Here is a 14,411-nt window from a genome sequence, read left to right as displayed (position 1 = left end):
CGACGGCGCTGTTCGTAAGCCGCTTTTCCTGAAAAACTTGCCAGCTGTCTACACTGGCCGCTTGTATTTCCGCAAAAGCACTGACGATCTCATGTAAGATCGTCAGTGCTTTTCCGGAAATACTATGCTGCTCCCCTTCAGGCAAAAGTCTTTTTCAGAAAGACTTTTGTGCAAAAGGGCCAGTGTAGACAGCACAGTAGTGTTTCCCGCAAAAAAGCCCCGATCGCGAAAACAGCAATCGGGGCTTTTTTGCGGAAAAGCGTGTCTAGATTGGCCACGGATGCTTTTCCGCAAAAAGTGCTTTTGCGGAAAAGCATCCTGCCAATCTAGATGTGCTTTTCCGAAAATGCTTTTAACGGAAAACTTTTCCGTTAAAAGCATTTTCGGAAAATCATGCCAGTGTAGACGTAGCCAGTGAGTTTTATCTTGTGCACCAATACTGACGTTGTGTGCACTTCTGTGGCTGTGCCGCCGTGGAGCCCGTCAGTTACTAACAACATTTTAAAATCATTCAAATTATGTAAGTAAAAGATACTAGGAAAAAGGGATAATTAACAAGGGCCATGACCCTACAGCCACCCACCCTGAAAACTACCCTGCTTGGCACCCAGTCTCACTCCCACCCAAGCTTGCTCCCAGAGTTCCTACACCCACTGGCTCCCTAACCCCTACACCCTCTCACTACCCTGCATTGTGCCCCCTTTAACCCTAACTCCTGCAGTGCCCTCTTCATCCCACCCCTGTACTTTGCTCCCAGTTTGCCCAGCCCTAAGGCCAGCACTACGACAGGTCTGCTGATCACCATATGGCTCCCACCCAGCCTCCCACCACATGGCAACTCAGGCTCTGACCCCCAGAGCAACCACCGCCACCTGCCATGCAGCAGCTCAGGCCTGGTTGCTGGAGTAGCTGCTGCCATGTCCCCCTTCCTCCCCCCCCCCCCCCCCGCCCACAGCAGCTCAGGCACAGAGCCCTGGGGCTATTATTGCCAACCCCCATGCAGTCCATTGTGCTTGCAGTTCCAGCCCTGAGGAAGCCCTGAAGCCAGGGACAGGACTGTGTGGTGGTGGCCCCAACTACTTTGGTGGGGCAGCCAAAGTGCACACAGGCCCACCACAGAGCAGCTGAGCCGCCATAGCCCAGCCCTGCTGAGGAGGTGCCTGTGTGGGCTGCACCGAGAATTTGGGTCCCGCACATGCACCTTAGTGGGAACTGTCGTGAGAATCACAGGTCCGATGATGCATACCCAAGGGGGGAAGGACAGAACCAGGTGGACCGTTTTATCAAATAAAGAATATTTATTTACAACAGTGATGAATTTATAGTATTTATTCTAAGATTTTTAATAGACCGTGTTAATAATGAATTTACAGTATTTATTTTATTTATTCTATGATTTCTAGTTAAACGTGTCAGAAATATAAGGATGGGAATAGCAAAGGGAATAGTCTCTATTCTAAAAATATCCAGCTACACTAATTAATAACAATAATAACCACAAAATCTATGTACTACCAAAAACTACAACACTAAGCTTATACAACAAAGAAAATCAAATCATACCTACCAACTTACACAGCACACGGAATATTTCACAGATATCGGTTCGGGTGCGAAGGCCTTGGTTACACCTGAGAGTCGAGGGAGGGGGCGGGGCGGTTGATCAGGCCGGCAGCGCTTTGAAGTATACGGGAAGACACACGCACGGTGATACGTGTGTTGCGAAGACCTCCTAGAGCGAACTGTGCCATGGGTATTTATCCCCAAATCTGCACATTGCTTTCCCGCGCTTGCATATTACCATATATGGCCCAATGGTCACTAAGTGGGGGGGTCTGTGTCCAAGGGTTGGGCCAAAACTGTGCAGGTTTCATGTGACCAGGTAAGCCCTGCAGTTCTCACGCCAAGGTGAGAGCCTGAGGCTATTTTCCCTTTTTCTAAAGGCAATGGTATGCAGGAAGGGTGCGGCTGGTTTCTCCCAAGGAGTACTGCAGCCCACTATATCAAGAGCGGCCTGGCCAAACTTTTTACTGGGGGGGGCGGGGGAGGGAGGCAGTTTTTTCTCTAACAGGAACCATGCTGTCGAGGATGAACTGGTCTGTGTGGGAAGTGTTACAAATCTCTCCCTCTGGCCGTGGGCGATCAAACCACTCTGGGATCAGAGGAGAGCTGAAGGATTGGGGGCATGACGAGAGTAGTATCCTTGTATTAGTTTTATTCTGTATTTGTATCAAGAGACTGTGACGTAGTGGGGGCGTGCTGTCTGCTCTATAACCCAGTGTGCTACGGTGGTGCCTTGCTGGTTGCTGGGCTTGAGCAGTGGGTGACCTCCACTGGCGGCTATTTGTAGCACGGCCCAACAGGACAGTGGATGAGTCACTAGGCAAGGGTCTCACAACCTGTCCAACAAGTTGCCTCCCAGGGAGAGAGACAAAGGGAGGAAGGCGGAGACCAACCTCTGTCTGGGGGGCAGGGCTGGAGGAGAGTCGGTTTCTGTCTGGTATCATGGAGGAAGCAGCCTAAGCAAGGGGGCTGGGATTTAGGGGCCCAGGCTCCCCCACCTCAAGGGGGGCTGAGGCATCCTAGGCCTGGCCTGTAACTAGATTACATCTGTGCTGTGTTGTATCCTTGGAGAAGCAATAAACTTCCTCAGTCCTACTGGCTGTCAGAGTCTGTTCGTGACACTACGGGGGTGCAGGAGTCGGGGGAACCCCGATGCGCCGTCACACAGACAAAGATGTTAAGATCATTTATATGTAATTGCGAGATAGTCGATTCCCCTTTCCAAGCACACTAACACAAGCATCCTTATCAGGTGGCCAGCCCTGATAGTAGCTGGAAGAGGCTAGAGATCTGGCAGTGCACACACTGCCTCAGCTTCTGTTGATTCAGCTCCACTGCTGCCCCTGCACAAAGGACCCTTAGGGTTTGTCTAGACTGCACCCCTCTGCCAGCGGTTGTGACCTAGGGCAGGGGACTGGAGTGTGGGGGTTTGGGATGTGACCTGGGGTAGGAGGGGATTGTGATCTGGGGCAGGAGATTGAGGTGCCAGATCTGGGAGGGGGTGTGGGTGTAAGAGGGGGACAGAGGGTTTGAGAATGTTGGGGGGCGCAGAGGGCTGGGGGGCCAGAATCAGGCTGTGGCCAAGAGACTTACTTGTCAGCTGCCAAACCAGCCTGCCTGCCTGCTACAGAGCTTGAAATGTTTCCCAGACTGCTTGCCTGGCCATGTGCTTCATTGAACAACTGAGCCCAGGAGAGGGGGCGTGATTCTTCTTGGCTGCGTGTTATTCCAACAAGCAGCTCCCATTATGGGCCAGAAACTGGCCAATGGGAATGTGCTGGGGGAAGGGCAGCTCCTGAAACTCCCCACTTCCTTTCCAGTTTCAAAACAGAAACAGAGCCCTGCAGCTGCATTCCTGCACAGTGCTCAGGGCAAGCTGGGAAGCCTGCCTGGAGCTCCCCGCTGCCTCCACAGGCCAGACCCAGTAGCTTGGGGTGGAGGGGGGGGGGAAGGACGCATCCAGACCATGGGCCGTATTTTGCCCAGGCCTGTCATAGACAGATGTGCTCAAATAGGCTTAGAGACCTCTGTCTGTCCTGGTTTAGAATCAGAATTTCCCTTCTCCTAGGTACTGTTGGTCCACAGTGCCTTATTCCACAGATTCGGCACAACCCTTTGATTTCCTAAATCCGCCACCCTGAGGATGCGCCTCCACACCATAGTACTCCAGCATGAGGGTTTTTCTGCATGCCCAAAAGAGTTGGACGTCAACTTGAAATGCCAGAGGCAAATCATTGTTGGGGACTAAGGAGGCATCAGGACTGTCCTTAAGGACATGGAAAAGTTTTGCTGCCCTGGAAGCATCCCATCCTCCAGCATAGACGCTGCTGTATCTGCTCGACTAGCCAAAGCCAGTGCTGCCTTCGGAATACTGACTATGTGCTTACGGAATGACCAGGGTGCTCAACTTCATACCAAGGTAACAGTCCAGCCGGCAGTTGTTCTGGATACCTTGCTGTGTGTCTCGGTGACATGGCCTGTATATTGCCGCCACATTCGGAAACTTGCTCAGTTCCACACGCGCTGCCTCAGGAACATCGTCCTGGAGGAGCAAAAGCCTTGAGGCAACAATTTCTACAACGAAAGGAGAGAGGGGGTGCCAGGTTGGGCTGCGCTTCATGCAGGTGCTAATGGTGCACAGCGCCGGAGGGAGTGTGAGCCGCCACAACAGGTCCCACTGTGGTCCAGTGAAGTTTGAGACCCTGCTCTGTTCATAACAGATCTCCATAGTGATCTGCTGACTCTCCCTCTCTTGCATTTTCTTTTGCCTTCGTATAGGCATCAGGTTTGCTGCAGATCCAGTTTCTCACAGAATAGCACCTGGAGGAGCTCACAAAGACGTCGCTCACGTAGGCGCAGTCCCCTTCTGCTCGTACTTCAAACCTGCAATGGAAGTCACAGAGCTTGTCAGGAGCAGAACTGGCATCAGTCACCGCTAGGGGGCCCTGCAAACACATCGATAAAGCAGCAGGGCTGCAGCCCTCCCAGCCTCTCAGGGTCTCCCCTTTTCTGAACCAGCAACAGGAGTCCCACCAACCTCCTTCCCAGCAGCCAAGGATCGGAGCAGAAGGAAACTTTAGGCAACCACTAGGTGTAGCACGCAGAAATGGGGATCAGAATGGGGCGGCTCCTGGCAGCTCAGCAAACCAGAACTTTTTCATAGCGCTGCCACATTGAGCTACCGTTAGAAAAAAATACGACCTTTTATGACAGATGCAAACTCTGTAAATATGCACAGAGTGCAGCCAACACAGCAACACCTGCCTGAGTCTGCAGAGCATGGAAATGGCAGCATGCCAAGACAGAGCATTATCACAACAGGGAGGCCAGATCTACACTAGACTTGGCAGCTTGACTTAAGCTATGCAACTCCAGCTACGCAGAATACAGCTTACCTTAAACTGAGTGACATCCCCATAGCGGGAAGCAAATGGGAGCAAACAGTCCCATGAGCTTCCCTTACTCTGGCACGAGCAGGCGTGCCAGATGCCGGCAGAGGTGCCATCTGAGTTTGATTTAGTGAGTCTTAACTGGGCTCGCTAAATTGAACTCCAGAAGTTCAATCGTGGCAGTGGAGCGAAGACGTGGTCTGTGGTGCCTCTTTAGCCTCGTCAAATTAAAAGTAACACAGGCCCAGATCCTCAATGGGGATGTAGATGCTGAATTTCCATTCGTGTCAATAGGAATTTGGTGCCTAAATACTTTTGAGGATCTGGGCCAGAGTGCGTCCTAGGCAGGGCATAGCCTTTGCTCAAGACACATGCAGCAGCTGCGCCGCTCAGTCACACCACAGCCTGTTTCCCTCAGAATGTATCCCCCAGGGGTTTTAACTCCGACCAGGACAGCCCGCCACAAAAGGAAATGGGAGGGTGGGCTGAGCTGGGGCTCCAAAGAGCCATATCTGGCTTGCAAGCCATAGGCTGCTGACTGCTGCTTCTTGCACAGCACCGGGCTGCACAGAAGAGTTCTGAGCGGTGTGGAGAGGAGAAGCTGTAACACAGGAAGCTGTGGGCCTGCCCACTTGAGCATCGCCCTCCCCTGTGACTCATCCCTGGGAAAACAAAGAGAAAAATTCACTCACAGCTGCTGGCTGAACTGGGTCCCATTCACCCACTTCCAGGGCTGGCCGGATTCTCTTCGGAGGCCAATCCAGTGCTCCACGAGGCCAGCGTAGCGCATCACGAAATCCTTAATAACAGAACAGTGTGTATCAGACTTTAACTCACTGCTCTGCGGTGAGAAGTTCTGTATACTTGCTGCCCTGGGGACAGCGAACAACCCGAGCCCTTTCGCTGCAGCAGTGTGGGGTGAGATGCATCTCTCCATGTTTGCTGGCATAATCGGGGGAGGGCTGCACGTGCCCCAGCTGGGGCAGGTCTAGGTCCATCTGCCCCCTGCACTTCCCAGCCCTAGTGAAGAATGCCTCAAACTCTGCACCTTTCCCTCGCTCCCTGACAAAAGGGAACAGCCAGCAAAGTTCCTGTATGAATGGGAGGGTGGAAGGTGGGGAGAAGAGCGAGTGGGAGGCTCAGGTCTAGGGTAGTCCCGTCAGGTGGAAGTAAGGGATAGCACACCTCCAGCCAGCTCCTTTCACCTGCCTGGTGATTCTGTCTCTTTTCTGTCTGGTTTGATGAGATGGAGCCCCATTCCAGGCACATCCCATTGTCATGGCACAACCCAGCCCTGACCCTGCTATGAGTTATGAGAAGAGGAAGCTGTATAACAAGTTTGGTGGTCCTAGCTCTTACCATTGAGGAGTTCTTGAACAAGCAGACACATGGACACACACACTGACAAACTCTCTCAAATATACAGTAGGTAACTGCTCTAAGGCACCCTCACACCGGTGTAACTACATCTCCATTAGGGGGTACGTCAGTGTAACTACTGTGGTAAGAAACCAAAAGAGGCACCCTTAAAAGAAGTTATACCATGTAGTATGGACTATACCTCAGCTTGTCTCTCAGTTTCGGGTGGGGTTTCCCCGTTGCACTCTGGGAACAGGGGAATCGGTACTGCAGGTGCACCCCTCCACCTCCAAAGAGAACAGCTTCTCTCTCTTCTTCCATCCTCTGCCACTTCTACCTTCCTGTAATAGCCCAGAGGCTCTTTGTCTCTGCAAGAGCAGCTAGGCTACATCTACACAGTGGAGCTATTTTTGGATAACTTTGGTATCCCAAAATAGCTATTCCGCATCTTTAAACATGCGTTATTTCGGAATGCATTACAACCATGGTCACCAACCAGTAGATCACGATCTACCGGTAGATCTCGGAGGCTCTAAGAGTAGCTCTTGAGCCCTCTCTGAACTGCGCGCCTGCGCAGTACATTTACATTAGATTTCCTCATTTGAGGAGCAGCTACTCACCGAGCAACAGCACAGGTGAGTAGCTGCGAGGAATGGTGGGAATTGTTTTTTAAAGTAGCAGTATAAGGATTGGGGATAGCAAGTGATGGAGAGGAGGAGAATAGAGAGGGCGGGGCTTCAAGGAAGGGGCAGGGCAGTAGATCTTGGCTTGGTCTGTCATTTAAAAAGTGATCTTTGGGTATAAAAGGGTTGGAGACCACTGCATTACAAAATAATGGGCACGCTATTCTGGCGTTCCTGTAACCCTCGTTCCACAAAGGATTTGTCGAAATAGCACTCTTTTGAAATAACCTCCAAATAAGCTATGGAATTTGTGCAGCACAAAGTGCATAGCTTATTTCAAGGCCAGGGTGCTGTGTAGATGCACCCCCACTGCCCACAACTCCCCTTCTCCCAGCTCAGCCACACCTGCGCTTTGCTGCCATGTCTCCCCTCCCCCAGCTTCCTCTCGGTCTCTCACGGGGCGATGGAGAGACTCAACCACCAGCTCCAAGCACCCTGGCTGGTTGCCAAGAAAACCCAAAACTGGGTAGGGGAGCCTGGGAAGCGACAAAATTGCAGCCTCCAATCAGAAGTGGAGGGTTCCAAAGGTCTGTGCCAATCAGAGCTGCAGGGCTGGTCAGGGTAGGGACCTCACTACTAGAACCTCATTCAGTCTTCCCTTCAGTCCTGAGAAACATCAAAGCTCCTATTCACATTACAGGGCGGGCCCAGGCGATTGTCGTTACAAAGAACCTGCCCATGTCTCACCTTTTCCTGCAGGGTGTCGATCCCAGCCAGGGAAGCATTGAACCAAGAGCAGAACCGCTGGCTCGAATCCCAGCTCTTTGCTTTCTCTGAGAAATAGTAGCATTTCCCGCCGTATCCGACCCAGCCCTCCAGGCAGTAGGGGACAAAAGGGGGAGCCGGAGAGGAGGCAGCAGAGGAGACTGGATCATCTGAAGATCTTGTGAGTAGAAGGACTGAAAAAGAAACAGCACCACAGGTTTAAGAGACTGGCGACACCGGCTCTCTGAGAACACAAATAGGAATCATCTCATCAGATCCACATTTCAGGCACTTTAAACCTCTGGCAGCTGCTCTCTATGCTACAGTCCATCATGGGGCTGGGTCAGTCTGCTTGTCTGCTCTTCAGCTTCCCTACCTATCAAACCATTAGCTCAGCTTTACAGCATAGCTCAGCCACTCGACCTCCAACGTCATGAGGCATACTGGTGTTAGGATTGAAAGTTTTATTCTTTTTAAATTTGTATTTTAGGATTAATAATGTAGCAATGTAAGGTAACACATTATCATTTTATTATACTAAGCCCTTTAGTAAGACTTTTTCTGTTTTGTTTTAAAGCTCAGTGAGTTTAGTATGTAAAGAGACAGAGTTTTGCTATTGTGTCTATGTTAATGAGATTAGAACTGGGCCTTCGATGTGAATTGTTTAGATTTTGCTTTTGCTTAATATAAACAGTATTGTTTACCTTGGAAAGTTTCTGTGAAAGACTGTTTGTGTGAATGAGAAATGTATCATCATAAAAATAAAGGTGTGAAGGCCAACTTTAGAGCCAGATGGTCAAGTGAGAAGGGGGGCAATGAGGGTGAAGACAAACTGAAAAAGACAGACTGCGAAGAGAAGTATCAGTGTCAGAGAAACCATCAGTGTGTACCCACGGTCAAGATTTGATCAGATTTTCAGATTGACAGCTCTAAAGGTGAAGGCAAAACAACTGATTAACAATCCAGGACAGGATGAGCCTCTTGGAGATGTTTTGGGAATGACTGACACAGCGAAATCCATAGACTTCAACAGGGAAAGAGGATTATAAAAGCAGGGTGACATGCTATGGAACTTTGGGTTCATCTTGCCACCAACTCCGCCGGATAAGCATCAGATCACAACCAACGAAAGGCCCTGCTCTTCCTCAGTGATCGAGCTGGCTGGCCACTAGATTGATCCAGACTCTGGACTGGTAACTATAACATCATCTGGCGGGACTGTGTGTGTACGGTGTTTGTGTGTGTGAGTGATTGAAAAGCATATGCTACTGTTGTATTCTCAATCAATGAGGCGTACTGCCTTTTCTCCTATAAAAGATCTCGTGCACTTTGTTTAAGCAGAACACTGGGGTGAGCCCTTCACATCAGGTCTCCAGGAAGGGGCGTAGGGTAAGAAGTTCCCTACCTTTGAAAGCTCACCAGAGCGAATCCCAGAACTGGGTTATGTTCTTGCAACCCTGTGGTACTATTTGTCCTTCTTTCCTTTGTTTAAAAAGGGTTTTAACAGAGGCTGCTCTGGCACCAGCCCCTGTTCGCAGTGGACAGGACTGCCAGACAAGAACTTGGCTCATGCTGATCGCTGCACCTAGCAGCTCCTACTACATTTAAAAAGCAGAGCAGCAGGAGGGAGCTGGCACCTCCACTGTGACTAAGCACAGCAACGCTTATCAACTAATCATATAGTTGGTACAAATTGCATCGACTATCCAATTAACCAGAAAAATCACATTTGAACATCCTTATGCAGGAAGGCCAGGCTGGTACCTCAGGGCGACAAGCTGCAGGCAGAGGGCCCAGTTCACTACTGCCCTGCACCCACCCCATCAATCACCCCCCCCCACACACACACACACACATGCTCTGCCCAGGTGTTAGTGACTGTGTCTGGGCCCGGCAACAGGCACTGGGACCCCACGTGCTCAGAGATGGGCTAGGGGAGGGGGGGCTAGTGTCAGTCAGACCCTCCCCCGCAGCGAGGGCCCAGGACAGGGTCTGAGAGGTGGCAGGAGGCAGCTCTGGGAGGAGCATCCCTGAGGAATCCTCTGTCCCAGGGGCAGGAGCCAGAGAGGCCAGGAGGAGACGCTGTGACTGGGGCAATTCCAAGGGGGTGGGACATGCAGAGAGGGAGGCAGGGAGGAGGCTGAGAACTCACCTGCCAGGACAGTAACAGCCATGAGGAGACCAAAGATCACGACTGCAGCGACTCCGAAGGCGACTGCAGATGTCTTGTAATTACGTGTCCTGGCGTTACCATGAGATCCTGAAACAGAGGGACCCGTCAGGCCGGGCTGCGAGGCTGCGTCTCACTGACAGCACCGGGCTGGGGCTGCCCTAGAACACGCCCCGTTCTGTCCGTCACGCTCCCACCAAATGCTCTAGGAGCGGCACCTGGGGGCTTAGGCCCGTACCAGGCTAGTGAGCTCAAGGGCAGAGAGATAAGGACCCGCATGTTCTGGGGGGCAGGACCCTAACCTCCCAGTGCCCATCCCTGCACATGGGGTCTCACCCAGGCATCACGCAGCCAAAGGAGAGAAGGAGCCAGGCTGAGAGAAGGAGCCAGCTGCTGGGAGCCAGTGATCTGTGTCTCTCTCCAACCTGTTCCCAGGCAACATGTCGTTACCTGGCTCTCCTCCAGACTTCCAGTATTCTTTGACATCACTACACTGCCGCAGCGGCTCTTGGCTCTCAGCTTCCTCATCTGCTGTCCTCATGGTCTCTCAGCCGCGCTCGGGCTGCGGACACTGCTGCAGGTGCTGATCCGGGCTCAGCTCCTCTCTGGGTGATGGCTTCCAGCTGCTGCATCAGATGCAAGACAGGACAAACGGGACATGTCAGGGGTGGGAAAGGGGGGAATTGGGGTGTCTCAGCCCTGGCCACAGGTGGCGCCATGGTGACTAACCCCCTTAAATCCCATCCCCACAAGGTCTTCAGAGACCCGATGTGCTCTTGAACCTTGCGTGACAGGCACCCCCGTTGGAGCGAGCCAGGACCTGGGGACCTGCACATACAGCCCCCCTGGATCCCAGTACCCTGCTCCCCTGCAGTCACTGGGGAGCTGCTCCCATGTGGGGAGCTGTGAGGCCCAGCCCGGGGTGTTTCCCAGCCAACCGCACAGCCAGGGTCGGGTTGGGGGGACAGCAAGCTCGGGACACGTGCAAAGAGCAACGCATGCTGCTCCCTCACTGCGCCTGGGCAGCCAGTCCCCGGTGAAAATGCCAAACCATGCCCGACATGTGACTCAGGCTGGGTCTGCCTCTGACCCACGGGAAACTTCTCTACCCTCCCCCCTTGGTACCTCTGGTGGTGCCTCCTACCTGAGCAACCTGCTGGCTCCAGGTGAGCAGGACAACCTGCCCTGCTCCACGCAACCAACAGACAGGGCCTCAAGACTTCAGCTCTGCTATAAATAGGCTGCGCCTGGCTAAGGGCGTCCCCTAGGCCCGCTCAACGCAGATGGCTCCATGCTCTGCCCCACCCCAACCTCCAAACTCCATCATCGCAGCTCTACCCCTCTGCCAGGTATCAAATTAGGTGCCTGGGCATGGAGCAAGCATGGCCAGGGGTGGGGCAAAGCTGCAGCCCCTCCCTCCAGGGACTGACGCGGTAGGATAACTCAGACTTGTGGGAAAACGTGTCCGAGCTGCCTTCATCAGAGCAGTGGGGGCCGTGCCCTGAGGCCATCGCGCCGTGAGAGACCCCTGGGGTATGAGCCTGGGTAACGCCTCCTGCCCAGGGCACTGGCTCTGTCTGGGGAAAGACTCCTGCTCTCTACAGTGGGGGTAGGGGAGATCCGCATAAAACAGGTGCTGACGGGTGAGTCTCACCCTCAGCCTCCATCAATGGTGAGAAAAAAATCAATTCCAGGGCCCCTTCCTGAAAGCACCAGCAGAGTCCCCTTCTCTGCACTCCCTCCCCTTCCCACAGATTTTCAGCCAACACTGCCTGTACCCCCCAGCTCTCCTGCACTCCCATTCCTTGTCCTTCCAGCACCCTTCCCCCACCACCCTGCACACACAGCCCTCCTGGATCCCAGTACCCTGCTCCCTTGCAGTCATTCCCTCCCACAGCTAGGCCCTTTGCAGCCAGACAGGAATCTCCTTGTAACATCCATTTTTGCTTGCCTAGAGCATACAGGGCACACAGAGCAGAAGGCCCAGGCTGTGTGACCGTGAATGGCTATAAACAGAGATATGCCAATTGCTGACCAAGAGGCTGCCAAAGAGTGCCCTTGACTTAACCCATATTGATACGAACACACATCCATCCGCGGGGGGAGGAATCTCTCGCCCAGTAAAAAAATGTCTAGTGCTCACAATTTAGTTATCTCTCTTGCAAGTGTAAATTAACTTGAAACTTGCTTGTAAGAACTGGCGCCACAAAATGGACCAGTACAATTCGGCATCTTAGATAAGAAAGAGAATACGGGCCCCCAGGGGTATAAAGATAAGTCCAGCAGCGCATTCTCTTTGAGTGTCAATCTACCATCTATCTGCTGGTCGGGTTAGGTGTTTGATCTCCCGAGGTTCCAAGGGAACGCCCACCTCGTATTCGTCTTTCCTAGGAATTGAGAGACCGGCCCTGGCCTGACACGCTGGAGTCGAGAGGCACAGAAAAAGGTAAAAATTGTACCTAGATGTGGTCCTTTGTCTAAGTATATATATACATAGACTTAGAGCTCTTTAAAGATTAAGCTGTCACTTAGTACCATTATTTCTATTTTCTACCATTATTTCTATTTTCTATCTTTATTTTCTTTGTAACCATTTTTAAAATCCGTATTTGTTAGCATTTAAGAAATAGAGCAATAGCCATTGTAACCATATGCTTTTATAAGTCTTTTAATAAACCTGTAACTGTTTAAGCTTTAACCTGACTCCTTCAGTTGCTGTAACAGAACCAAGCACAATTTAAAAGAACTTCAGCCGGTCATAAAAAGACAGACATAGGGAGAGCTTGGGCGTTTAGATCTGTGTCACTCCCAGGTGACAAGATCCGTTGAAGCACCTTTCCAGCCTTTCCCAGGCTGCCCGCTGCGAAAGAACCCCTGTGTTCTAGCAGTTAAAATCTAAGGTGTAATAAGCTCTTTCTATATAACAGAGCGTCTGTTAGCCTGCTGGCCACCCTCTGCGATGGGACCCCAGTCCTAGCAGTAAAGACACGGACGTTAAACCTTTTCTCAGAAGCATACACACACACACTGCCCTGACCGTCGGCTGACAGAATTGGCGTAGTCGGCAGGATTGTGCTATTAGTTCAAATACAGCAGCATGAAGCCAGTCACGATTGACATGGATTTTAGCTGTACAGAAAAGGAGTTTGCCCGAGAGGGATGGGGCAACCCTAAGTAAGATAAAGAGATGTTAGGGAAAGGCGCTTGCATCTGGCTGTTAAAGGGTGTGTGGCAAGCAGCCTGCTTTAGCTACTGGAACTTAGAAACTGAGCTGATAAGAGTGCAGAGAGAGAGATATGAACTCTTGGAGCAATGCCAGAACCTGGATACCCGAGTGCGAACCCTAAATAAAGACATGGAGCACCTACAGGAACGGCTCCTCCTGAGGCTAGAGAGGGGAAGGAGAAAGTAATTAATGGAGAAAAATGAGCTTTTAGAGCTTTCTGGCTTTAGAACGTTGCTGGCTCAAACCCCCGCTCTCCCGCCTTCCACTATAACCAAGATAAAACAGTACAGCATTCCAGCCGAAGCTATGGCTCCGGTCTGTGAACTAATTAAAGATCTGGAAAAACGGGGAATCTTAATTTGTACCTATTCCCCGTATAATTTGCTCAGGAAGCATGCTTGATGAGAATGAGCCCCCCCCCCTCATGAGGAAGCTCTGAGACAGCTGATAACGAGATACGCACTTATCAGTCTATGGGTCCGATTCACCTGAATGCCCCATTTCATTTGTACCTTACTGTGGGAAACACAGAGATGTCCTATGCCTTATGGCAAGAAGGAGAAACTGTACCCCGCCGCCCCATACAGTTTGGCTCGAAGTTATGGCAAAGGTCATAGTTAAATTACACGCTTTATAAAAAGTGCTTCTGGCAGCCTACACAGCACTAAGAGAAACAAAGGAGCTAACCCAAGCTCAAGCCATAACACTTCACACTCCTCTCCCAATCATTAAGCCCATATTGGAAGGAAAGGAGTTGCCACCGGGAATAGCCCAAAAGAAAATGACTGTCCAAAGAATGAGCTCTATATATTGTCACTTTATTTTGTAGGTTTCAAATGAACTAGTTTTATTTTGTTTTAGACAATGTCCTCTTGCTTAAAATTGCAAACAGACAATGCACAAATTAGTTAGTGCTTGCGTTAGGCATTCAACTTTTAAAGTTAAATTTGCTCTCTAAGAAAACCAAGTTATTGTTTTAAGAATCCAAACTCTGAAACTTCACTGTGTCTATGTTCAAGGCTGAGTTGATAACACTTTTAGCTTGCTCTCAGATCCAAAGTTGTAAGTGGGTGCAGACTGCCTGTCTGTTCTGACGAGGTTTGAAACCAACTGTCCCTCATAAGTAAGCCTGTAACATTGTACATATAGTTCTTTTCAGGAAAATAAAAGCTTTTTGCTTGCAGGAACAGTAACTGACCAACACCTTGTGCTAAGGAGAAGCATTATAGCTTCACACATTAAGCCTGATCTGTGGTACAAGAGGGAAACTGAGGCATGCCACCGTTGAAGAGGGCTAGCAACTCTAGAGGTAATTC

General features: G+C 51.1%; 1 protein-coding gene across 1 annotated transcript; it reads right to left on the bottom strand.

The window, feature by feature from the left end:
- Window positions 1-1,358: 1,358 nt before the first annotated feature.
- On the bottom strand, window positions 1,359-11,682 carry LOC102456255 (C-type lectin domain family 2 member D-like). Its single transcript, XM_089770500.1, has 6 exons — window positions 11,014-11,682; window positions 10,320-10,495; window positions 9,852-9,959; window positions 7,682-7,893; window positions 5,645-5,751; window positions 1,359-4,446 (listed from the first exon to the last, which is right to left on the bottom strand). The coding sequence occupies exons 2-6, from the start codon at window positions 10,408-10,410 to the stop codon at window positions 4,275-4,277; spliced, it is 690 nt and encodes a 229-aa protein (XP_089626626.1). The 5' UTR covers window positions 10,411-10,495; window positions 11,014-11,682; the 3' UTR covers window positions 1,359-4,274.
- Window positions 11,683-14,411: the final 2,729 nt, after the last annotated feature.

This window comes from Pelodiscus sinensis, chromosome 19 (genome assembly GCF_052426305.1).
Source record: "Pelodiscus sinensis isolate ZL-2025 chromosome 19, ASM5242630v1, whole genome shotgun sequence".
In the NCBI taxonomy this organism is placed as follows: domain Eukaryota; kingdom Metazoa; phylum Chordata; order Testudines; family Trionychidae; genus Pelodiscus; species Pelodiscus sinensis.
The sequence above is the reverse complement of the archived record's forward strand: the minus strand, read 5'-3'. Positions and strand labels throughout refer to the sequence as shown.

Excerpts from the sequence above, each read along its gene's own strand:
- LOC102456255 (XM_089770500.1), bottom strand. The coding sequence starts at position 10,410 with ATGAGGACAGCAGATGAGGAAGCTGAGAGCCAAGAGCCGCTGCGGCAG. Across the intron at positions 9,960-10,319 it reads GAAGTCTGGAGGAGAGCCAG|GATCTCATGGTAACGCCAGG; the intron begins GTAACGACATGT and ends CCTCTGTTTCAG. Across the intron at positions 4,447-5,644 it reads ACCCAGTTCAGCCAGCAGCT|GTTTGAAGTACGAGCAGAAG; the intron begins GTGAGTGAATTT and ends CTTCCATTGCAG.